General features: G+C 41.7%; 1 protein-coding gene across 2 annotated transcripts in view; it reads right to left on the bottom strand.

The window, feature by feature from the left end:
* Window positions 1-24,803, bottom strand: part of RASGRF2 (Ras protein specific guanine nucleotide releasing factor 2) — a 252,292-nt gene that overhangs the window by 88,696 nt on the left and 138,793 nt on the right. The window contains exons 14-17 of one of the 2 annotated variants that reach the window (XM_070465761.1): window positions 21,984-22,232; window positions 20,998-21,386; window positions 13,765-13,893; window positions 11,109-11,198 (exon numbers count right to left, since the gene is read on the bottom strand). In XM_070465761.1, the coding sequence (XP_070321862.1) occupies window positions 11,109-11,198; window positions 13,765-13,893; window positions 20,998-21,386; window positions 21,984-22,232 (857 nt within the window). The remainder of the gene's footprint in view (window positions 1-11,108; window positions 11,199-13,764; window positions 13,894-20,997; window positions 21,387-21,983; window positions 22,233-24,803) is intronic. The other variant, XM_070465762.1, reaches the window with a different exon arrangement.

Here is a 24,803-nt window from a genome sequence, read left to right as displayed (position 1 = left end):
ACTTCCTATAAAATAGCCCGACCAAAGAAATAGGAAATCATTTTAGGGAAGGAGGACTGGGGAGGTTCCGGAGTCCACTGCTAGTACTCAGGTATGTCTCAGGATCTCTTATCTGGATCAACCCACAACTCCGGCTGTAAACAATTACAGTAAATCTGAGGTCACATACTGGCGGCTCCCAGCCATACGTGGTCCACAGAAGGATTCTGCCTGGCCTGGACAGTAGTTTTTAAAGAGCATGAATTCACTTCCCACTTACAAACAGGATTTTTCACATCAACATCCAGATTTCTGGGTTTTCCTTTAAAAAGAAAAGAATGAAAGAAAACAGATGTGACAGCCCTACTCTGCCTTGGCCAAAATCAGAATGAGTTGAGCAGTAGCTGCCCCTTTTCGCACAGGATCAGCTCTCCAACCCCGTCTTTCAGTTACCTGCCTGGCCCCGGAGTGGAGGAAACTGTACTGCGGTCAAGTAGCAAGTAAGCAATGTGAGCACATCAAAAAGTGAAAAGGCACAGCAACTGCACTCTATCTTGGCTGCGGAGAGACGGTCAGTGAGGAGAATGATCTTCGCGGAGTTCAGGAAAGGGCAGCACAGAGAAGGAGAACTTGGCAACACAACATGGTCAGGAAAGAGGCTGCTCAGGCCAGCTGGAACAAGGATCTGGGCCTGCTTGAAAGGCTTATCAAAAACACATGATGGGCAGAGGAGGCGCTCCATGTGATCTGGCTTGCTGTGGGCATCCTCCCAGGAAGAGAATGCAATGGCCTCCTGACATGAGCATTCCGAGCTGTTCTGCAGGCTCATACTAGTTAACAGAGATAAATTAGGAGTCTGGGATCAGCAGACATGAACTATTAGGTATAAAATAAACAGCAAGGTACTACTATATAGCACAAGGGACTATATTCAATATATTACAATAACCTATAATGAAAAAGAATATGAAAAAAGAATATATATATATATTTACTTTGCTGTACACTAGAAACTAACACAGCATTGTAAATCAACTAACTTCAATAAAATATAAAAAATTTTAACACAGATGTAACTTCTCAGTTACAAAATTTTAATTCCAGTCTCTGTGTGCAAGCATCTAAAAATAAGACTGGAATCCATGAGCACAGAATATCTTTCCCACAGAATATCTTTCCATTTCTTTGTGTCTCCTTCAAATTCAATAATGTCTTATGGTTTAACATTGTTAAAATGTCCATATTACCTAAAGCAATCTATGATTCAATGCAATTCCTATCAAAATCTCAACAATCTTTTTCACAAAAACTGGACAAAAATCGCAAAATTTGTATACAACCACATGCGTGCTGTGATGCTACATTGCTTTAGTCATATCTGACTCTTTGTGACTCCATGGACTGAAGCCCACTAGGCTCCTCTGTCCATGGGATTCTCCAGGCAAAGATACTGGAGTGGGTTGCCATTTCCTCCTTCAGGGCATCTTCCTGACATGGGGATCAAACCTACATCTCTTATGTCTCCTCCATTGGCAGGCGGGTTCTTTACCACTAGGATCACCTAGGAACCCACATACAGAGCCACAAGAGACCCAAAACCAAAGCAATCCTGAGAAGAAAGAACAAAGCTGGAGGTATCATACACTCTGATTTCAAATTATACTTCAGGACTTCCCTGGTGGTCCAGTGGTTACAAATTCACCTGCCAATACAGGGGACACAGGTTTGATCCCTGGTCCAGGAAGATCCCACATGCTTTGGGGCAACTAAGACCATGTGCCACAGCTACTGAAGACCATGTACCTAGAGCTTGTGGTCTGCAATGAGAGAAGCCATCACAACTAGAAGCCCCTGCTCATCGCAACTAGAGAAAGTCCATGTGCAGCAATGAAGACTAAACATACCCCCAAATAAACAAATACAAAAATTATACTTCAGGCATACCTTGGAGATAATGCAGGTTCAGTTGCAGACTATGGCAAAAAATTGCATATTGCAATAAAGCAAGTCACGCAATTTTTTTGGTTTCCCAGTGAATATAAAAGTTACTTTTACATTATACTATAGTCTATTAAATGTGTATTAGGTCTAAAAATTAATGTACATACCTTAATTAAAAATATGTTATTACTAAAAAGTGTTAACCATCATCTGAACCTTCAGCAAGTGATAATTCTTTTGTTGGTGGAGGGTCTTGCCTCAGTGTTGATGGTTGCTGACTGACCAGTTGCTGAAGGCTGTGGCAATTTTTAAAAATAAGACAACCATGAAGTTCGCCCCATCAATTGACTCTTCCTTTCACCAACGATTTCTCTGTAGCATGCAATGCTGTCTGATAGCATTTTACCCCTAGCAGAGCTTCTTTCAAAACTGGAGTCAGTTCTCTCAAACCCTGCTGCTGCTTCATCAACTAAATTTATGCCATATTCTAAACCCTTTGTTGTCATTTCAACAATCTTCACAGCATCTTCAAAAAGTGTAGATTCTATCTCAAGAAACATTGTCTTTGCTCATCTATAAGCAGTATCTCCTCATCTGTTGAAGTTTTATCATGAGATTGCAGCTAAATCACATCTTCAGACTCCACTTCCAATTCTAGGTTTCTTGCTATTTCCACATTTTCAGTGACTTTCTCCACTGAAGTCTTGAATCCCTCAAAGTCATCCATGAAGGTTAGAATCAACTTCTTTCAAATTCCTGCTAATCTTGAGCTTTTCCTATGACTCCTGAATGTTCTTAATTACATCCAGAAAGGTGAACACTTTACAGAAAGTTTTCAACTTACCCTTCCCAGATCCATCAGAAGAATCACTATGTATGGCAGCTATAGCCTCACAAAATGTAATTCTTCACTAATAGGACTTGAGAGTCAAAATAACTCCTTCCTCTACAGGCTGCAGAATGGATGTTGTCTTAGCAGGCAGGAAAACAACATGAACCTCGTTGTACATCTTCATCAGAGCTTTTGAGTGACCAGGTACATTAAAAATAAGCAGCATTATTTAGAAATGAATCTTTTATTCTAAGCAATAGGTCTCAACAGTGGGCTTAAAATATTCAGTAAATCATGATATAAATGGATTGCTGTCATCGGGCTCTGTTGTTCCATTTACAGATCACAGGCAGAGTAGATAAAGCATAATTCCTAAGGGCCCTAGGATTTTCAGAATGGTAAATGAGCACCAGCTATAACTTCAAGTCACCAGCTGCATTAGTGCTTAACAAGAGTCAGCTTGTCCTTTGAAGCTTTGAAGTCAGGCACTGACTTCTCCTCTCTAACTATGAAATCCTAGATGGCATCATCTTCTAATAGAAGGCTATTTCACATGCATGGAAAATCTGCTGTTTAGTGTTTCAGCCTTCATTAATGATCTTAGCTAGGTCTTCCGGATAACTTGCTGTGGCTTCTATTATCAGCACTTGCTGCTTCACCTTGCACTTTTATGCTATGGAGTCAATTTCTTTTTTTTCAACTTCATGAACCAACATTTGCTAGCTTCAGATTTTTCTTCCACAGCTTCCTCACTTCTCTCACTCTTCAAAGAACTGAAGAGAGCTAGGGCCTTGTTCTAGATTAGGCTTTGGGAATGTTGCAGCTGGTTTGGTGCTAGTGGTAAAGAATCTACCTGCCAATGCAGGAGACACAAGAGAGGCAGGTTTGATTCCTGAGTCAGGACGATTCCCTGGAGGAGGGCATGGCAACCAACTCCAGTATTATTGCCTAGAGAATCCCATGGACAAAGGAACCTGGCAAAGCTACAGTCCACAGGGTCACACGGAGTTGGACATGACTGAAACGACTTAGCACGCATGCAGCAGCTGGTTTATGGAGAAGGAAATGGCAACTCACTCCAGTGTTCTTGCCTAGAGAATCCCATGGACAGAGGAGCCTGGTGGGCTGCTGTCCATGGGGTCGCACAGAGTCGGACACAACTGAAGCGACTTAGCATGCATGCATGCATTGGAGAAGGAAATGGCAACCCACTCCAGTGTTCTTGCCTGGAGAATCCCAGGGACGGAGGAGCCTGGTGGGCTGCCGTCTATGGGGTCACACAGAGTCAGACACAACTGAAGCAACGCAGCAGCAGCTGGTTTGATCTTCTATCCAGACCACTAAAACTTTCTCCATATCAGCAATAAGGCTGTTTTGCTTTCTTATCATTCATGTGTTCACTGGAGTAGCACTTTTAATTTCCTTTAAGAACTTTTCCTTTGCATTCGCAAGTTGGTTAACTGGTGCAAGAGGCCTAGCTTTCAGCATATCTTGGTTTTTGACATTTCTTCCTTAAATAAGTTTAATCATTTCTAGCTTTTGATTTAAAGCAAGAGATGCGTGACTCTTCCTTTCACTTGAACACTTACGAGGTCACTGCAGGATTATTAATTAGCCTAATGTCAATACTCTTGTATCTCAGGGAACAGAGAGGCCCAAGGAAAGGGAGAGAGACAGGAATGGCAGGTATAGAGCAGCCAGAATACAAACATTTATTGATTAAGTTCACCATCTTTATATTGGCATGGTTCATGGACCACCCCCAAATTAAATAGTAACATCAAAGGTTACTGATCATAGATCACCATAACAAATATAATGATAAAGAAAAAGTTTAAAATATTGCAAGGATTACCAAAATGTGACACAGAGGCATGAAGTGAGCAAATGTTATTGGAAAAATGGCACTGATAGATTGCGTGACACATGGTTGCCAAAAATCTTCAACTTGTGAAAAATATAGAATTTGTGAAGCACAATAAAGCAAAGTGTAGTAAAATGAAGTATGTCTGTACAAAGCTATAGTAATCAAAACAGCATGACATTGGCAGAAAAATAGACACAGATTAATGTCACAGAATTGAGAGCCCAGGATAAACCTACATATATATGGACAATTAATTTATGACAAAGAAGCAAAGAACATACAATGGGAGAAAAGGCAGTCTCTTCAATAAGTGGTGTTGGGAAAACTGGACAGTCATATGCAAAACAATGAAACTAGACCACTCTTCTACTCCATACACAAAAATCAACTCAAAATGGACTAAAGACTAGAATATAAGACTTAAAATCAAAGAACTCCTAGAAAAAAACATATGCAGTACACTCTTTAACATTGGTCTTAGCAATATCTTTCTGGTTATATCTCCTGAGGTAATGGAAATAAAAGCAAAAATAAACAAAAACTATATCAAACCAAAAAACTGCACAGCAAAGGAAACAATCAGCAAAACAAAGAAACAACCTACTGAATAGGAGAAGATATTTGCAAATCATATGATGTAATACATGTTTAATATCCAAAATATATATAAAGAAACTTATGCAGGGAATTCCCTGGTGATTCAGTGGTTAGGACTCCACACTTTCCCTGCTGGGGGCCTGGGTTTGATGCCAGGTTGGGAAACCCAAGGTCCCACAAGCTGCACAGTGCACTCAAAGAAAATAAATAAAAGAATCTATGACAGAAGCAGAGCTGAAAATTAGAGGAAAATATTTTTTAAAAAACTCACACAACTGCAATGTTGTAAAGTAATTAGCCTCCAACTAATAAAAATAAATGGAAAAAAAAAACCTCACACAACTCAACAACTAAACAAACACCTCTATTAAAAAGTGGGCAGAAGATCTAAGTAGACATTTTTCTAAAGACATACAGTGGCCAGCAGGCACATGAAATAATGTTCAACATCACTAATTATTAGGGAAATGCTAATCAAAATCACAGTGGCATACCACCTCACTAGTTAAAATGACTATTATCAAAAAGACAGGAAATAACAAGTGCTGGTAAGGATGATGAGAAAGGGCACACAAACACTGGTGGTGGGCATGTAAATTGGCTCAGCTACTATGGAAAATAGTATGGAGATTCCTCAAAAAATTAAGACTAGAATCACCATATAAGCCAGTTATTCCATTTCTGAGTATTTATCCAAAGAAAACAAAGATACTAATTCAAAAAGACATATGCACCCCTATATTCAGTGTACCATTATTTGTAATAGCCAAGATATGGACACAACCTAAGTGCTCATCAATGGATGAATGGATAATGATGCAGTGTATGCACACAACACAATACTATTCAGCCATTTAAAAAAAAAAAAAGATGAAACAACATGGATAGACCTTGAGGGTATTATGCTAAATGAAATAAGTCAGATGGAAAAAGACAAATGCCATATGTTTTTACTCATATGAGGAATATAAAAAATAAACAACTAAACCAAATATAACAGAAATGAACATAGATACAGGGTAATGGTTATCAAGGGGAAAGGGACATTGAGGATGGTGCAATGGTTAAAGGGGGTCAACTGCATAGTGTGGATGGAAACTTTCTGTGTATTCACACAGTACTGAATACAGAAGTTGATGTATTATACAATGTTGTACATTTGAAACTTAAAAATAAATAATTTAAAATAAGACTTGGAGTCACTTTCAGTTACATTTGGTTTGCCAAAGCTCTTTGTTTTTCACTAATAATAGCGATAATAATGTTTTCATTAAAAACATAAATCAGATACAGGCTGTCTTCCAAACTTCAACTAGCTATATTAAGACATTTTTTAATGGATTTTATATTATGCTGGAAAAAAAATAGAAAATATGTCTCAGACTAGGATACTTTCAGTAGGCATGCTACAACAAGAGAAGGAATAAATATACCTTCTCCAGCTAGTTTAGTGGTTCTCCATCTTGGCTCCACCTAGGTCCAAATATCACCTGGGGAACTTTAAAAATCTGGATGCCCAGGATGTACCCAGACCAATCAAGTCAGAACCTGTGGAGGTGGGACCAGTTCTTGGTATTTTAAAAAGTGGGTCCAGAATTGTGAGCGTGGTACTGACATACGAGCACCACCATGTGTAGAATAGATGTTCAATGGGAAGCCACCGTGTGCTCAGGGCGCTCAGCTCAGAGCTCTGTGATGACCCAGAGGGGTGGGATGGGGATGTGAGTGGGACAGAGGGCCAAGAGGGAGGGGGTGTACACACACACACACACACACACACACACACACACACACTGATTCACTTCACTGCACAACAGACAGAAACACAACATTGTAAATCAATTACACGCCAATAAAAAACAAATAAAGAGCAGGTCCAAGGCCAATTCACACCAAGCTCAGATCTACTACTGGCTACACAAACCTGAGTGGTTTGACATGGCGTAAAACAGATTATGAATTATCTATTTTACAATTACCAAGTCACCACCAATAAAGAACTCACTATTGCCCCAAGCAACTGTAACTGTGCCATTAATTTTCCTATAAATGCAGTCAACCATTCCTCTACTTTGTTAATTTAGTTTGACTTGCACAGAATGGCAAAACCTACAATCTTCTCCCAGATAATCAAGAGTTGCTTGTAGTACCTCCGCTGCCATTATTTCTACTCTCATAAAAATAACCCACCTCACACTTTCATATTTCATTTTAGATCATTTCATAAACTCTATCATTAATCCCAGAGCTTCAGGTGTATAGTAAGCACCATGATATGCCCTGATATCTGTATCCACTGGATTTGCATTTCTATTCAAATCATAACTATATCCAAACTGCACCTGCACATTCCCTGTATCAGCAGCCATCTGAAAGGCACACATTTTAATCTGACTTTAATGCAGAGCTCCTCAATTTGAGCAGATGCTTGAAACTACATTTCAACCAGTGTGGTGGCTCATAAGACCCACTGATTTTTTTTGTCTCGGTCTTGCATAGAGTTAAAACCCCACCACAAAAAAGAGGACTTATTTGACTGATGGATGATCATTGATCCCACTGCCACCTTCACCCCCACCTGCTCTCCCAGATGATCAGAATTTCCTAAAGCTGCTCTCATTCCAGGAATGATCAGGACTGAACTCATAAGCAGATTTACCAGGAAGCCAATGAAGCTTAAGCCTGAGGGCCTCTCGATGTGTCTGGGCCTCTTCCAGTGCTCTGAAGGTTTGTACTTGTAATTTGATACGCTTTTGCTTGAGGCAAATTGTGTGTTATACCCTACAAATCCTGGATCCATCCATAGTGGGTCTAATGTAACTTGGCTGCCATTTGGAAGGCAAGCACTAAAATAAGCTGTGAAATCTTCATAATGTGAAGTCAATAAGAATTAGCTGTGTTAAACCATGTCGACAGGTCAGTCTTTTCTTCCTCTCCAACAGAGGGACTCCTGTTGGTCTACGAGGAAAGAGGGCATGACATGGAAGGAAAAGAAACCTATCTTTGGAAAGGACAGGCTCTAGGTCCTAAAAGAAACCAGAGAGAAAAATCTAGACTTTTCCAGTGTGTGCAAAAATCAGATAGGCTTGGACCCAAGGGGCAGGACTGGCAATCCTGAGCAGATCCCAGGCCACCTGCCATAGATAAAACTCAGCTTTCTCTGCCTTTACAGCTAGGCATGTACATCTTGTTAGGCCTTCTTGTGAAGAAATTTTCTGTTCATCCTCTTGCTAAATTCAAATTCATTCTCATGCAGTAAAGTTACCTTCTAAGCAATCATTAATGAGAAATGGCTCACATGCAAATGTCTGGAGTGAATATTTGAAAGCATAACCACTAATTGATGGTTCTAACCCAGAGTTCCCAGACTGCTATGTATTTTGATGGAGGTAGAGGTGGGGGACTCGGAGATAGATGGAGGAGGATTAAAGCGGGAGGGAACCTGAAGAGGAGCCTGAAATATGGAAGCCCACTCGGCAGACTGCATGACTTGGCCGGGCAGCACCTTGTGTCAGGCTACCAGCCACAAGCAGCAGATCGGCACCACCAGGCAGACTTATATTGCAGTGAAACAAGCAGACAGTCCTGCAAAGACAGATGGGAGCATGAGGTCTCTACAACCTTCTCTCCTGCTCACTTTGGCAGCTCTCCACGTTCTGGGGGCACATGCGGGTCAGCAAATCCTGATTCAGAGAGTGGATAAAAAGTCTGATAGGGGATCTTAACAGTTATCTAGCACTCCTTTCCCTCGGACATTTGTTCTTCTGGGCCTAGAACTTCTTTGGACAGCATCAGGCTCTCCCTGACCAGCCAAGAAATCCAGATCATCTTCTTAGTACTTCCTTTCTTTCGGCTCCATGTCCACCTGCTCTCTTGACCTGTGAACTTGGCCCTTCTGCCAAGTTCTCCCAGGCAGGTGGACTCTCCTGTGGGGCCAGCTCCATGGAGCAGCTGAGCCCCAGGGAAGTACTGATCCCTACTCCAAAACTGATCCCCTTTCTTAGTACCATAGGCCATGGAGACTGACCCCTGTGTAGCTTGCTGCTTGAGAGCAGGGCCACAGACACTGTCAAATCCATCTTGCATTTCATTTATGAATAAAATTGGATCATGTAGGGGCACAGCTCTTGAGGTGCTAGCCTACTGTGTGCCCCCTTTGCCTGGCAAAGTAATAAAGCCACGCTTTCTCCTCCATAAAAAAATAAATAAAACCGTTGGATCAGGAGGCTCCAGACCACATTATAGGTGACCGCAGCGGCAGTGTGATGCGAGGAGGACCAGGCTACTCTGCACCCAGCACACTGGCTGCGGTCAGCCAGCAGTCTGCCCTCCTCAGCCGACTGACCGAGGAGAGCTTTCTCGCTGCACCTCTTGCAGCAGCAGGAGAGAAGCAAGAAGACAGGCGGCAGAGCAGCAGCAGGGTTCAGACAGTGAGGAAGGTGGCTCTTAGGGATACTCCATCTCTGGCTCATCATGGATGGATAAGCCTGAGTTCCAAAGCCATTCTCCATCAGAAGTCTGCTTCAGCCTCGGGTGAATACAGGTACTTTCCCTGACCCAGCCTCCAGCTAATGGGGAGATGGGCTCATTCCAAATTGACCAAAAAGCTATTTTCCCTACAAATCATATTTAAATTAAGAAACCCGTGAGGAAGCTCTGTACTTCACCTTTTCCAAAGACGGGCCAGATTATGAGAACAAAAGACAGGAGAAGGTCTCAACGAATCACAGTTGATAACTCACTCTGTCGAAAGGGTAAAGAAGACCCCTATTACTTCATCAAAGAAATCTTCATTATTATAACATGCAGTCAACAGCAGAAGCCGACTGGATTGAGAAGACATCCATAGTATTGCCGTTACAGGATGTATTGTATCACGCTGATGGGAATTGGGGGAAGTTTTAGGGAATATTTGGGGCAAAGAACATCCCCAGTTTGCCTGACCACATCCAGTGAAGGGTGTGTGGTAAAATATTTAAGATGTGGAATGTCATCAGTGTGCAAAGATTTTCCATTCAGATGGAATATATATATGTATATATAATAATTACTATGGTAATTTATGTTCATTTTAGAATATCTCTCTGTTCTTACATCAGTTTAGAAAGCTTTCACCCAGACAGTACCTACCAGTTACTACTGTTGAATACAGGTTCATAGGCTTTGGAAATTAACTTTTTTTGTCCATTATTAATGAGCAACTGCTAATTAACAACATGTATCATCACTCCTGGAACCTGTGGAGTTAGTTTAGGTGAAGGAACTCACAGCAACAGGATTGTTTAAACCACATACAGATTTATTTTAACATAATGTCCTTCTTGCACGTGAGAAAGGAGGACAGAGATAATAAATATAATTTTTCATCTATTTAAAATACTGTGCTTTTATTTTAGGTACTTCTTTACCTTGAAAATTAACTGACAACAGCTCAGCACCATGGAGCTACTGGAAGTGAGTTATGAGTCCACTAAAGCAATAGATCCCTCTCTCCTCGCCCACCCCCTTCACAAGCCTTCCCTCCCACCTTGCAAATGCTTTTAGCACTGTACTCAATTAAAAGGAAAAGGTGTTCTCAACAATTTGGCTTAAAAGGTTAAAGAACTCTGTTAATACAACATAAGAAAAATAACACATCCTTTCCTGATACAGAAGTTCTCAAAAGTGCTAAGCATAGGCTACCTGTATGAGACTGACCTGTAGGTGCTTATTTAAAAGACAGTCTCACACCAAGACACACTGACTTAGACTAGGGGGCTGGGAATCTGCATTTTTAAGAAGCTGCCCAGTGTATTATCAAGATGCTGGCAGGCAAGGACCACTGATTTCCCAAAATTCGCCAGAGGTCTGGGCAATTAACTGCCAAGCGCTCAACAGCTCGGCCCTACTCACCAGGTGGACTCCCATGTCCTGCTGCAGCCGTAGCGATTGCAAAAGCAGAGGCCGGGGAAACAGAGCAGTGGGAGCTGTCAGCCGTCTGTCCTGGTTATTTAAAAAGAATGGAGATGGCATGGTGAGGCAGATGCATAATATTACACGATGAAAATTCTCATTTTCATTTCTGCACTGAATGAAGGGTTGGGTCAAATACCCTGTGTTGTCCTTATTCATAGGCAAATAACAAGATTCTATGTCAGCAAGTTCATTCTAGTTATAGACCCAAGAGAATGAAAACATATGTCTATTCAAAAACTTACACACAAACATTCACAGCAGTATTATTCATAATAGCCAAAGAGTAAAAACAGCCAAATCTCCACCAACTGATGAAATGATAAACCATATCAAAAATTCCCATGTGAGGGAATATGATGTAGCCACAAAAGGCATGAGGTAGTCATACATACTACAACATGAATGCACCTTGAAAGCATCATACTAAGTGAAAGTTGGTCACAAAAAATCATGTATTATATGATCCCATTTATAGAAAATGTCCATAATAGGTAAATACATAGAGACAAAAAGTAAATTAGTGGTTTCCAGGTATGTGGGGGGATGAGAATGGGAAGTGACCACTGATGTGTACAGGATTTCTCTAGCAGGGGTGATGAAAATATCTGGATTGAGATAGTGGTTATGGTTGCTCAGCCTTGTGAATATATAAAACCACTGAACCGCACACTTTAAAAGGGTGAATCTTATGGTATGTGAATTTTATCTCATTATAAAAAATATTTTTTAAAAATATTCTACATGTTACAGATAGAATTTTCTTCTCAAAACACCCTTAGAAAGGGGGATAGGCTCTCATACTGAAGGACGCACCGAACACCTTTTGGTAGCTCCTCTCACTTTTCACATATTTACACATAGCATTTGATAATGTTGATGCCAACCTCACTCTTTTTATCACTCAGATTTTAGTGAAGATAGTTCACTTCTTCTGTGGCTTTTCTGTGATTCTGTGGCTTTATTAGTTTGCCTCTAAAGTCATACAGTCGTGCTTAAAATAAATAAGTGGGGAAGCAAAGAGCTGCTTAACGTGCCTAAGCACAAAAGCACAAAACAGCTCTACCCTCTCCTTCAGCTGTAGCCTGAAAATATTTGTGGAACAAGGTGGGCAAGGAGACAGATGAACAGGCAAAATTTCAGCTACACAGTGAGAAAATGTAGGCTGCTGCCACTATTTGGAGACTCCATACATCATCACAGACTGTGGTTTCCTTCCTGCATCTCTGGGATTTGGTTGGATCAGGAAAGAAACAAAGGACTTAATTAATCCACAAACAGGATGAGGATTTTCAAATAATGCCTATATAAATTTAAAGAATTTTAAATGAATATAAACATATGAAAATAGACCATAAAGCAGAGCTGTAATGATAGTAACCAAGTGGAAAGCATTTAAATAACTCTTGCCTCGGTAAAGTTTTGCTTCCATATAATTTGACTCCAAACTCTTCCAGGTTATAATGAACTCAAGGGAGTCTGTCTGACAGGGAAATGGTCAGAGAAGTTGCCAAGGTCTGGACTGATCAAGGCTCTAAGTGTAGTAAAGAGATTTGGCCAATCCCACAGTAGTCTTATAACAAGGCAGGGAAGTCTAACTTGTCACATTGGTTTTCCAGAAGTACCCAAATGTCAGGGTGACCCATGACTGATCAGGAACCCAAAATCAGTCCCACTCCCAAAGGGCTAACACCCATCAGGGCAATTCTGCTGACAGTGGTCCACCCAGGCTAGCTGCTCTTGGAGCTGATGGCGACAATAGCTTCCGCTGTGTTGCTGAGGCTACAAATGAAATGACTATTTGGAGCCATGCACTCTGTCTTTTGCTAAACTGCCTTACTTGAATAGGAATATGAAAGTCAGAAAACAGCTACATTTACTTAGGTTACTTGGGGTGAATCTGCTTTCACAAATGAATAATTTTCCCTTCCAACTTGAAATAATTGTCTTGAGAAAAAAGGAGACATTTCAAAAACAACTGTTATCTGGGGTTGTATTTATTTGAGCAATGGGGAGATAAAAGATTTCTATCTTTTGCTCTGATGGTTTTCCCTTCAATTAGAAATGGCATATTTTAAAACAAATTATGGGATAATATTTTCTAATTTTCATAATAGAAAATATACCAGATTCTGTCACTAACAATAATGAAGACTAGAGTCCCAGGCAACTGGACATTACTTTAGCTGAAATATTGTTCTTAATAAGGTCACTCTACAGTTTTGTGTCCCAGATGAACCTATTTAATACAGACTACACTGGGAGGTCATCAGAGTAAGGTCATCAGAGTCTGGGAACATTTTGGCAAAACCAGTACTGACATTCAATCAACTGACAACCAAGAATCAGATTCAGGTTACTGCACACAAAATGCCATGCAATGATGGTGGTCAAGTAAATACTGGTTATACTAGTGACATTTTCTCTAATCATTTATGTTCCACTACTTGCTCCCATGGTAACATTTGCTTCCAATTAATTTTCATAATTGAGACTGAAAAATATTTGAGAACTGAAATGGTAAGGTAAACAAAAGATTCAGGAGCCAGAATCAGCTCTCACTCGCGTGTTTCTGAGTCCCCTTCTGAGGGCTCACCTCCAGGCTGGCGGTAGCGGAGGTGCCGAGGAGTTGAGGGCGACCTGCAAGGTGAGAGTTCTGTAGCATCGGCTGTGGGGGAGCTGTCCACACCTGCTCGGTCCACGGGCGCAGACTCGAGGACTGCTGCTTTAAAACATCACACATTTTAACAACCAGGTTATGAATTCAAGAGCATCTTGTTATTATCATGCATGGGAACACAAAAGTTCCTTATGGATAATAAGCATTTCATACTAGTCTGTATTTTTAAAGGACTTTATCATGATATCGAAGAACCAACTCATTGGAAAAGACCCTGATGCTGGGAAAGATTGAAGGTGGGAGGAGAAGGGGATGACAGAGGATGAGATAGTTGGATGGCATCACCAAAGTGATGGACATGAGTTTGAGTAGGCTCTAGGAGTTGTTGACAGACAGGGAAGCCTGGCGTGCTGCAGTCCATGGGGTCGCAAAGAGTCGGACCCAACTGAGAGACTGAACTGAACTGATCATGATATTGAGTCACTCCTCCTGGCAGAATGCTGATGATACACAACATGTGGTTAGTGGCTACAACACTGAACAACATTTTACCATCCTTCCAGAAAGTTCTAATGCCCTAGAGCTACAGATAAGCAGCAGGCAAGTAAAAATTTTTACAATGAAAGTTGAGAGGTTTTAAGATAATTTGAGTCTCTTCACTGCAGGTAACATCCCATGAGTAAAAGAAACATCATTTCAGGGTCAGATTCAAGCTATTACCACATCCCTTGCACTAACTTGTTAACCAGGTAAAATTACAACTTCATGTGTGTTATTTTAAGGAAAAGCACTACAAAAATTTCATAAACTTCTAACAACTCTTTGATTTCTTTTTCCTTGGGTTTTGCATGAACTGATAAAAACTGTATCACCTCCACTAATTTTCCATTATCTATGTCAGCAGAATTATTCTCAACTCCTTTTACCATTCCATTCAAGATTTCACTCAACAAACTCGACAAAATTCCTAATGACTTCACATAAAGCCGTTTTTACACTTGTATGTGATTCACTCCTTTAGAAATATGGCCCAAATTCAGCTCTTCTGAAACACAAAGGGGCCAGGGAAAGGAAATGGTTAGAATCTTTCCTTGAATGACATAATTACAGTCAAGCTGGCAATGATGCAGGATGGAGACAAAAAAAAAATCAGTGCTTAGCTGTTAGTTTTATTATTTTCTAAATAACTCCCTCAAAATTCAGTAATAGAAGGCATCTGCTCTGCAAGAGCAAGCAGAATATCAAATGTGTGTCCTCGGTCTGATTCAACCATTCATTCCTCTGAGGCAAATGAGCAAATCATTTAGTCAGCAATTACACTGAACCAAAAAACTTCCCAGTGCGATAGCTGGACAGGGCTCGGAAAGTCCACTGAAAGGACAGAAAAGCAGAGAGTAACACTGTAAGCAAACGGGCACCTACAGAGAGGAAAAATCACACCAGCACGGTGGGGGGAATGAAGCGTTTCCTTCTGGCAGGTTCACTTTCAATCAATCCCTGCAAACAGCTCTGCCTGCAGAACGAGTGGGCAGATGTGGGCTCAAAACAAATGCTAAAATTGGGAGCACTTTCAACCCACAGGCAGGCAATTTTCAAACTAGGAACAAAGAAACAGACACTAGCGATGCGGGTCGAGAATGCTTAGACTGTGTTGCCCAGCCAGGGCCCAAGAGAATGCTGATGGACTAAGAGACCTGAACACCATGAGCAGGCCCCCATGGTTCTCCTCTCTTCTCTGCTGTCAGTTATATTTTGTTGATATCCCACCACTGGGTGGAATCTGAATGTGTGCTGGGATGAGATTTATGCTTTTTAGAATTCAAGATAACAGAAGGTGGGGCCTTCCTGGAAGGAAGAAAGAAGAGCACTAATGGATGTAGAGTGAGCCTGGAACACAATTGGGGGTTAGTGGGGGTGAAACTAACTGCATTACTCTTCCCTTACAAGTTCACAGCCTCGCTCAGATGAGGGATGGTTCCTGTTTCTCTTTTTTCCCTTCATGTCATTTGAAGTTCTCTTGCCAGGAAAGATAGCAAGGCTGGCATTATAACTGCAATGACAATAAAATCAGACAAAGGTTACTAGCAGTTTTCAAAGAGGGCACCCGGCAACTGTCTAGCTAGACAGCAGTGAGAGGACCCATGGCCTCACTACAGACTCAACAGTGAAGCTGATCTTGTGCAATGAGGTTTGGAAAATTGCATCCTGAGGTGAACAGCAGAAAATGTATAAACTCTAGGCACAGACTTCTTATTCAAGTTTGCCAACTGTTTTAAGTGTCAACATTATGCAAAGCACACACAAACATCTTTCAAATTAAAGACAGATCATTGTCTCCATTTACTTTGCCAACTGAAATTTTCAAGATTAAACAGCAGAGTTAACACAGCAGCACTCTTGGCTTCTATAGATGTTATGTGCGTGCGCACACACACACACACACACACACACACACACACACTGATCTTGTCAGGCTGATGCTGAAGTAAAGTGTTTCATCTATGACTTGCCTAGAAATATTCATGATCAGTACTGCCTATATACCAATGCAAAATAAAAGGAAAAATTAAATCTATAGTTCCTTCATTTCACCCTTCAGAAAAATGCCCAAGAGCTACCTAGACCTCAGTATTATTTCTAAGCTTTCTATTCACAGTGTTTCCTTTATGAGGATCCACAGGATAAATTATTCTCAAGTCCCAGGAACAAGAAAAGATGTGCCTGCAGACCAGTCTATTCTTAGTTTTCTGTATGAATCATGTAATTGATTACACTCAAAACCAAAATCAGAATGACTCCAGGAACTGGAGAGAACCACACAGTATTTGTTTGTTCACTAACCAGACCCTTCGCCTCAGACAATTTTTTTCCATTGCCTATTTCTTTATCTATTTTATTTTTAATCTAGTGTACCATGTGCCTCTTTGAGTTACATCTTAAATACTTTGAAGAACAATCGGGGAAGTAAATACATTAAAAATCATCAGAAGACAGCTACCTGAAAGGGAAAAGAAATCAAGATGCAAAGAAGTGGCCAGAAACAAAGTATTTAAGAGAATGATGGGCCTTCCCATGCGGCACTAGGGGTAAAGAACCTGCCTGCCAATGCAGGAAATGTAAGAGACACAGGTTTGATCACTGGGTGGGGAAGATCCCCTGAAGGAGGGCACAGCAGCCCATTCCAGTGTTCTTGCCTGGACAATCCCAAGGACAGAGGAGCCTGATGGGCTACAATACATAGGGTTACAAAGAGTTGGACACAACTGAAGCGACTTAGCACACATGCAAGAGAAGGATTGTTGGGGGGGGGCAATTACAATAGAGATGAGAGATAAAGGGGGATGTGTCAGTGGGTAGTCGTGATTATGACACGCTGGACACTGGGCAGAGGACCAGACATCTCTGGAGCTGAGGTAGGTTCTCAGGGGCTAACAAGTGCCATGGCCATGCGTGGACACAGTCCTGAACACTGCCACCTCCACAGCGAGACAAGCTCTGCATTTAACCCTGACTCGAGAACCACAAAATCCTATTTCTACCCCACAAGCCATGTGAATAAACTGACCCCTGAAACTCTAACTGCAAGTCATTTGTTGGGGGAAATCCAGTGGAGATACAGAAGCATTAAGCCCTCAACTTTGGTTTTTCTCTAATATGAGAAAGATCCTACTATTTTTGTCTTGCCTTTATCCATGGGCCCTTTCCACCTGCTGGGCCCTGGTCAGAAACAACCTGAGCTGCCACATAATGAGGTCTCCAGGTGCCACTAGCTGCGCCCACAATGTTCCCACCTCTGGCAGTCTGTTAGCGTCTTGCCCTGGGAGCTTGATTTGGTCCTTTGTCATTTATCTTGGCTCCCCAGTTCTAAACTTTTTCCACCTCATTACTCTTGGGGAAAAGCCACTGATTCCTGCCAGTGATCACATTTCTATGTGAGAGAGTAGGCCAAACAGATGTTATGATGTGGCATTGGACCATCACATGCACTCTGGGCTTGGGCTTGGAAGACCATAACTAGGGAACTTGGTGACCACTGTGGAACAATCCATGTGTAAGTAAAAGTCTAAGAATTAATTATTATGTGTAAGGGGCAACTTGACTGAGGGCCTTTAGAACTGTAACACGTACTTAGTATATAATGCAAAAAGGAATAGATTTTTCCTTTGCTTCTCTATTAAAGAAAAAAGTTACTGTCTATACTATCAGGCCCTAGCCAAGTTAAAATGCAATCTCTAGAAAATTGCAAAAAAGGAGAAAAATTCTTACTGTGCTCCCATTAGAAGGCCACTATCAAAAGAACAGAAAATACTAAGGGTTGGCAAGGATGCAGAGAAACTGGAACCCCGTACTCTGTTGATGGGAATGATAAATAGTGTAGGCACTATCAAAAACAAAAATTTCCTCAAAAAATTAAAAACAGAATTACCATATGATCTAGCAATCTCACTTCTGGGTATATAGGCAAAAGAATTGAAAGCAGGGTCTTGAAGAGAATCTGCATACACACGCACACTGCAGTATTACTCGCAATAGCCAAGAGAGGCAAACAGCCCAAAAGTCCATCAAGAAAGGAATGGATAAAGAAAATATGGCATACACATACAAAGGAATACTACTCAGCTTTAAAAAAGGAGAAAATTCTGGCACATGTTACAACAAAGATGAACCTTGAGGACATTATGCTACATGAAAAAGCCGGTTTTACTTACATGCAATATAAAAAGTAATCAAATTCATAGAAACAAAAATAAGATGGTGGCTGCCAAGGGCTGAGGGGATGGAGAAATGGGGAGTTGTCCAATGGGTATATAGTTTCAGTTTTGCAAGATGAAAAAGTTCTGTGTATTGCACAATAATGTGAATATATTGATACTTAACACTACTGATCTATAAACTTAATGGCTAAGATGGCCAAAAGAAGGAGGAGGAGAGAGAGGAGGACTTTTCAGGAGAGTTTTAAATAGTTTCTAGATACTAGAAAGCAGAAAGACTAGTAATAGGGTCTCCTCTGCAGAGCTTCACATGGTGTCCAAACTGGACAAAAGCTGTCCTTTCACAAGCAGTGACCACTCCTGCTCTTGGAAATGGCTTTCACCACTGGGGGTTACCACCAGACCTTTGCTTATAGGTGCTCTTTGCCCATGAGTTTGCCTATTTCCTCCATGCAGCCCATTTGTCCATTGTTCTTGGCTCACGTCAATGACACCTGCAGATTCTGCTCAAACCAAACATGATCTCCCCTGCTTTTCGCCTTCCTGAGCACTCCATCTCTACATCTTGCACCACCTGTGCTTGTCTACGTTCTCCAAGGGGCAAGGGCACCATCTTATTTACCACTGTGGATCCTATAGCGCAGCAACGAGCAGGGAAAGAGGTCACAATGACTCCCGAACAACCTTACCCTGTTCTGATCCCAGCCTCAGGGGCATTCCAAACTCGCGGAGCCACCAATGTCTGACACTGAGATGCTATTCCTAAAGCTCTCCTAACTCAAAATGACATGAGAATCCAGACTAACCTCCAGGTTCCTCCTCTCTCATTTAATACAATCCAATAACAGAGGAGAAAGAACTTTCTATATCCTGGGCAGTTCATGTACTTCCTAGGCCGCTCTGACCCAGAGAGGAGATTTGAACTAAGCCTCCCCAAATCACTCCCTCCAGAGACTCCCAAGCACTGGTCTGGATCAAACCCCAGATGCACTTGTCAGCTTGTGCACTGCCTCACTATTCCCAAGAAAAATCCATCCTGATTCCGCTGCAGCTTGTTGTTCTAATGACTTTTTAATTATCTTTCCCCTTTCATCCTCCTTAGTTGCTAATGTGTCAACTTAAAGAATTTCTTGTTTAAAAGGGTGCTACTTTTGATCTTGACAACCACTCCAGTTAAAATTCCATGAAGCACTTCACTCAGAAAGCTGATTTAAATGATCTGAGCTAGAAACTGCAAAGAGGCTTCAAGCAGGTGTAAAGCAGGAGTCTGTGCTTCCATTTCAGTGATCCTCCTTAAAATTTGGACAATTTGCCTGACTTATTGCCCATTTTTTTTATTATGTTATCAGCAAACAAATCAGTCACTGTGTAGTTTACAAAGAAGCTGTTTGGCTAATTTGGCTGTTAAATTCTGTTCGTCACAGAAACACTGGCTTATAAAAGAACAAGGCTAGGCTCATCTCCTCCAACCCTTACTCTGTATCAAGCTGAGGAGGGTACGGAGATGTGTCACAGCAATCCCTAATTAGTCCCCTGAGTGTTTTGCTTGATTTATTCATTTAACAAAAATTTATAATCTGTGAGGCAAAGGCCAACGCCGTGAAAGTACAGAAGTGAACAAGAGAGACAAGGTTGCTGATCTCATGAGCTTCTGTAGGAAAACACTTCCCAGGCAGAAAAGACTGCCCAAGCAAGGGCATAAACAAGTGCCAAGGTTAGGGCAGTAATGACCCAGGAGTTTTTGAGACACAAAAAAGAAATTAGTGTGACTGAAGATGAAGAAGCATGGCAGGAGCAGGGATTAGAGAGACAGAATCCAAATCTCATAGGATCTGAAGGCCCTGGGAAGAAGACTGTACTTTTTTCTAAGTATGATGGGAAGTCTTTAGAGACTATAATCAGGAAACCAGATGATCTAATTCACATTTCTAAAAACCGCTTTGGTTGTGTCATGGACAGCGAACACTGTCTCAGACTTTATTTTTTCCCTATACCTCTGTCATAATATGGAGTGTTGCCTTGGAAACTAAACTCAAGAAGTCATCTTAATACTTCCAGGCTAGGTTGTCATCTTAGGCAAGGAAAGGCTGGAAGCAGTACAAGTGCTTAAGGTGGACCCTGGAGGAGGAGAAGGCTCTGGGGCTCAAGGTCATGGATGAGGGTGCCTGCAACTTGCCTCTATGCCAAACATTGGGCTATGCTCTTTAGCCAACCAGCCTTAATCAAATTCCACTAAGAACCTTCCAGTGATAATCAACTAGATGACACCACCCTTCCATAGACAATTGACTACAATTGGCCTTTTACTACAGAAGTCAGCTAACCCTGCCCTCCTTCCACAAAGGCTGGAGACTTTCAGGACTTTCTAACTAGCCATTGCATTCACTATACTTTCTATGCAAAAGTAGGAAAGTGGTAAAGAAAGGGAACTAGGGTTCCAGAAGGAATGGTGGGGAAACAGGGGGCCAGCAAACAGGGTGTGGCAGCAGGATAATACCTCTCTGAATACTTCGCTTTAGCTTGTTACACAGATCCACGCGGGGGTTATCAATAGACTCCTCTAGAGATCCCGGGCTTTGTTCTGGAGAAGAAAGGCCTCTGCTCAGATCCAACGGCACTTTACCAGTATGAGGCGGTGGGGACGCAGCCGGGCTGTGGGTGGTGGTGGGGCTGCTGGACGCCGAGGAGGTGGTCAGATCCAGCGCGCCTATCCTTGAGTTCAAGGGAGAAGTCAAGGACAGCTTTCTGGCCCTCACTGGGGAGGACGTCCTGGAGACAGCCAGTGGAGGTGGGGAAGAGAATTTGCGACACAGGCGTGGGGATTTGCCTTCCACCAAGTGTTCACCTCTGTTGTTCTGGCTGGTAGCAAAAAACAGTTCCAATGACCTAAAAGTAAGAGCAAAAGCTATTAACAGATTGTGGCCGAGTGAGAAATTAAGTCTCCCGATGTCATTCAAGATATGCTCCCTACATTAAAAGGCCATGCTATCATATAACTTCTGTGGCTGGATTCCTTTATTTAAATGTTGGGTGTATACCATACACTTGCCAAAAGAACACACTTTTTAGGCTTTGTCTAACCCCTTGCTACTAAACTGTGTCCAAAGACAAGTAACACTGGCATTGGGCTCCACTCCAGATTTACTGAATCAGAGCCTGCGATTTAACAAGGCCCCCAGGTGATGCTTCTGCATATTAAAATGTGAAAAGCACAGTTGCTTTTTTTTTTTTAAAAAAAAAAAAAAAAAAGAAAGGTAGAAAGAAAAGCTCCAAACAATAGCTTTATCTTGGCAAAGGCCACTTGGAAACTTAAACTGCTTCCCTTGGGAACTGTGACCTCCCCCTCACTCTCTTCTACTGGGGGTTGGGGGATCTGGTAAGCTCAAAGGCCAGTCAGGACCCTGCAGAGTGGGCTGTCCATCAGCACAGAGACCCAGGGACCAGGTGGGGCATACTTTCATCTCAGGCTAACCCCAGGCCTACCTGACGGGGATGGAGGTGAAAGGCCTCTTATATATGTCAGAAAGCTTCCCCAGCACCACGGCTGCCGTCGTGAAAATCCGATAGGTGTGCAGAAAGGTGTTGAGGAAATCAATGCTAAGAAAACGCAGGTCGGTCAGTCTCTCCAAGAGACGCTCCACGCTGGCGTACCGGATCTGTGGCACTTTGCAGGAGTTGAGGGTTTTACTGAAGCAAATGTCAGTGTCGTCCTTGTGAAGCCGGGCGTCAGACCTACGCACAAGGCAGGAAAGTGAGGTCAAAACCAGAGCATAGCTGCCCCTCAGCCCCTGAGTATTTCAGGGTCTGTAAATGCACATCTGTGTCCAGGCTTCCCCTGGCATTTGATAAAAGATGTGCCAGGACATATCACATGCAACAAAACAGGGCCACAAAAATATCAACCATGCCATTATAATTTAAGAAGGTCAAAATTAATTGTGGAGACAGGAATCATTCATTCCACTCTGTGGATTCCTTCTCCAGGGGAGGAGAAATAATTTTTCCTCTACACTCCTGAGTTCTTAGCTGAGTCTCTGTGATAAAGATGAACAAGAGAAAAATAAACAAGCTTATTAACATGCATATCTCACGTATCCCTGGGAGATAACCAGGAGAAAATGAGAAACTCAAAAAGCTGGCTTAGAACTCAGACTTAAATGCCATCTTAATAGGGAAAGTGGGAGGGGGGGTGGTGGTGTGTATAGGCTTCTCAGGGGAGAGTAAATGATTTTTAGGAAAGATGAATTGACCCTTAGAATAGATGAAAGGTATCAGAATAGATGGAAGGTATTAGAATAGCTGGAAGGTTTGTGACAGTTAGCCTGGGTGTGATATTAACATCTAGTCTCTCCTGTGACAACTGTCAATCTTCCGTGGTTGGTGAAATTCCTGGGAAGATTTATGACAACTGAGTTCCTTTTTGAGAATCTGTCTTTAGGCAGATAAGAAGAGTTCAGAAAAACCCTCTCTGCATTTTCTGTTTTTCAAGTGTCTGTAGCTCAACGTAATCAACATGCCAAAGTGGCCTATGTTAGGGAGGCACACTCCACTTTCACATCTTTCTCTCTGGTTCAATCCTGTTTTATTAGGAAATTAACGCCAAGGTCCTATTTAGGAGGAGTAGGGTTTATACCCTCAAATCAGAATATCAGAAGTATGATTAAAAAATAAGGGTAACATTCTCCCCACAGAAGGGTGGGGAGGAGGGGAAGACCCAGACAGCACTGCTATTATCTGTGGTTATTTCTTTTTCTCACTTGTAATTTTGTACATCTGTGCTTCCCCCCACAAATTTTTTTCTTGATTAAACTACTAGGTATTATATTATTAGGTATTTTTTTCCTCTGGAAACAGCTCTTTGATCAGCTCTACTGTTTTTCTATATATTAAGGTATTAATTTCCATTCTTATTTTATTCCTACATTTTCCTACAGCTGATTTTTGTCATTCTTTTTCTAACTCCTTAATCCATTTCATTCTTTCTGGCTGATTAATGCATCAAAGGCTGTCCATTATTCTGAATACATTTTAAACCATCAATTGTGTAAAATGTTGTGTTTTCCTTATGTTTTCAATACTCTGCAGTGTTAAAAAATGTCTTCCTAAAAAAATAATGCATGTAATATAGTCAGTGAACTCTTCTAAAGATTCCCCTTGCACAGTCCCCGCCTGCCCACCTGCAACGCTGGGTTTCTCTCATTCTATAAAACCACCATCTGGCTGCTCCTCAACCTGTCACCCGGAGGCCCTTGTCCTGGAAGCCTGCAGCAGTCTTTCCAGGTGGGCAGCAGACTCAGGGGAAGGTTCACACAGCAGCCCTCGGGATCCTTGGGTGTGCTCAGAGCCCTCAGCCCGTGGTGCGCCTCTGTTAGACAGGTCAGGAAGCCAGCACCGGGGCTGAGTCCATAAGACGAAAAGCGTGGAAGCTGAGGCTGAATTCAAGTGAGGCTCAAAGAAAAGCACACCTTTGCGAGGACTGCCCGTAGCCTTCACATTCCCATCTGAGACCCCGTGTCTACCTTCACGGCAGCATCTCAGAAACAGGCGATCAATGAGGCGCTGGATTTTATCACTTGATTAAAGGGTACACTATGGGCCAGTGAGGTTCAGTGAGACAGTTGCTTGCTAAGAATCAGCTGGCTTGTTGTGAGTGTCCCTAATTAGCTCTTGCAGTACTTGGGAGGGATTTTAAATTATATATTTATTTTCTTTGGGATAAAAAGAAATCAACAGCTTCTTTAGCTTGCTCTTGGAAACATTCCACCCTAAAGTAAACTCAGTGCAGGGGGGAAGACTTCATCGGAGGGCCTGAAAGAGCATTTTAAATGAGTAGCTTACTTCTGATGAGGAACTAAGGGCAGCCTGTTCATTCCATTCACATCACTGATCTCGAAAATACAGAAGAGCATCGAGTAAGGTTCTTGAAAATAGAATGGCTCTTTCCTTGTTCTTCATATGTAACCACCCACCAACTTTACTTTTCTGGTTCTTAATCTCCCTCCCTTGTTAAAAGACCTCAGAAGCTTCTTTAATTCAGCCAGTCTAGAGGATGGCTAATCAAGGTGATCACTTTTTATCCCACCATTTTCCCATGTAAAATCTCCATTTTCTTAGAAATGGCATTTCTAAGTAATGCCATTAAGCTAGGAAAAATTTTTTCTTTTAACCTCTAAGTTGAGGTCAACTATTATGAAAACAAAGCAAGCCTCAGCCTAAATACATAAAGTATAAAACATCACTTAAAGGAATATAATCACCAAATAAATATCATGATTTTGTATTCTAATGGTAGTTTTGCACTTG

This window comes from Odocoileus virginianus, chromosome 3 (genome assembly GCF_023699985.2).
Source record: "Odocoileus virginianus isolate 20LAN1187 ecotype Illinois chromosome 3, Ovbor_1.2, whole genome shotgun sequence".
In the NCBI taxonomy this organism is placed as follows: Eukaryota; Metazoa; Chordata; class Mammalia; order Artiodactyla; family Cervidae; genus Odocoileus; species Odocoileus virginianus.
Note: the sequence above shows the minus strand (reverse complement) of the source record. Positions and strands in the feature narration are given on the sequence as shown.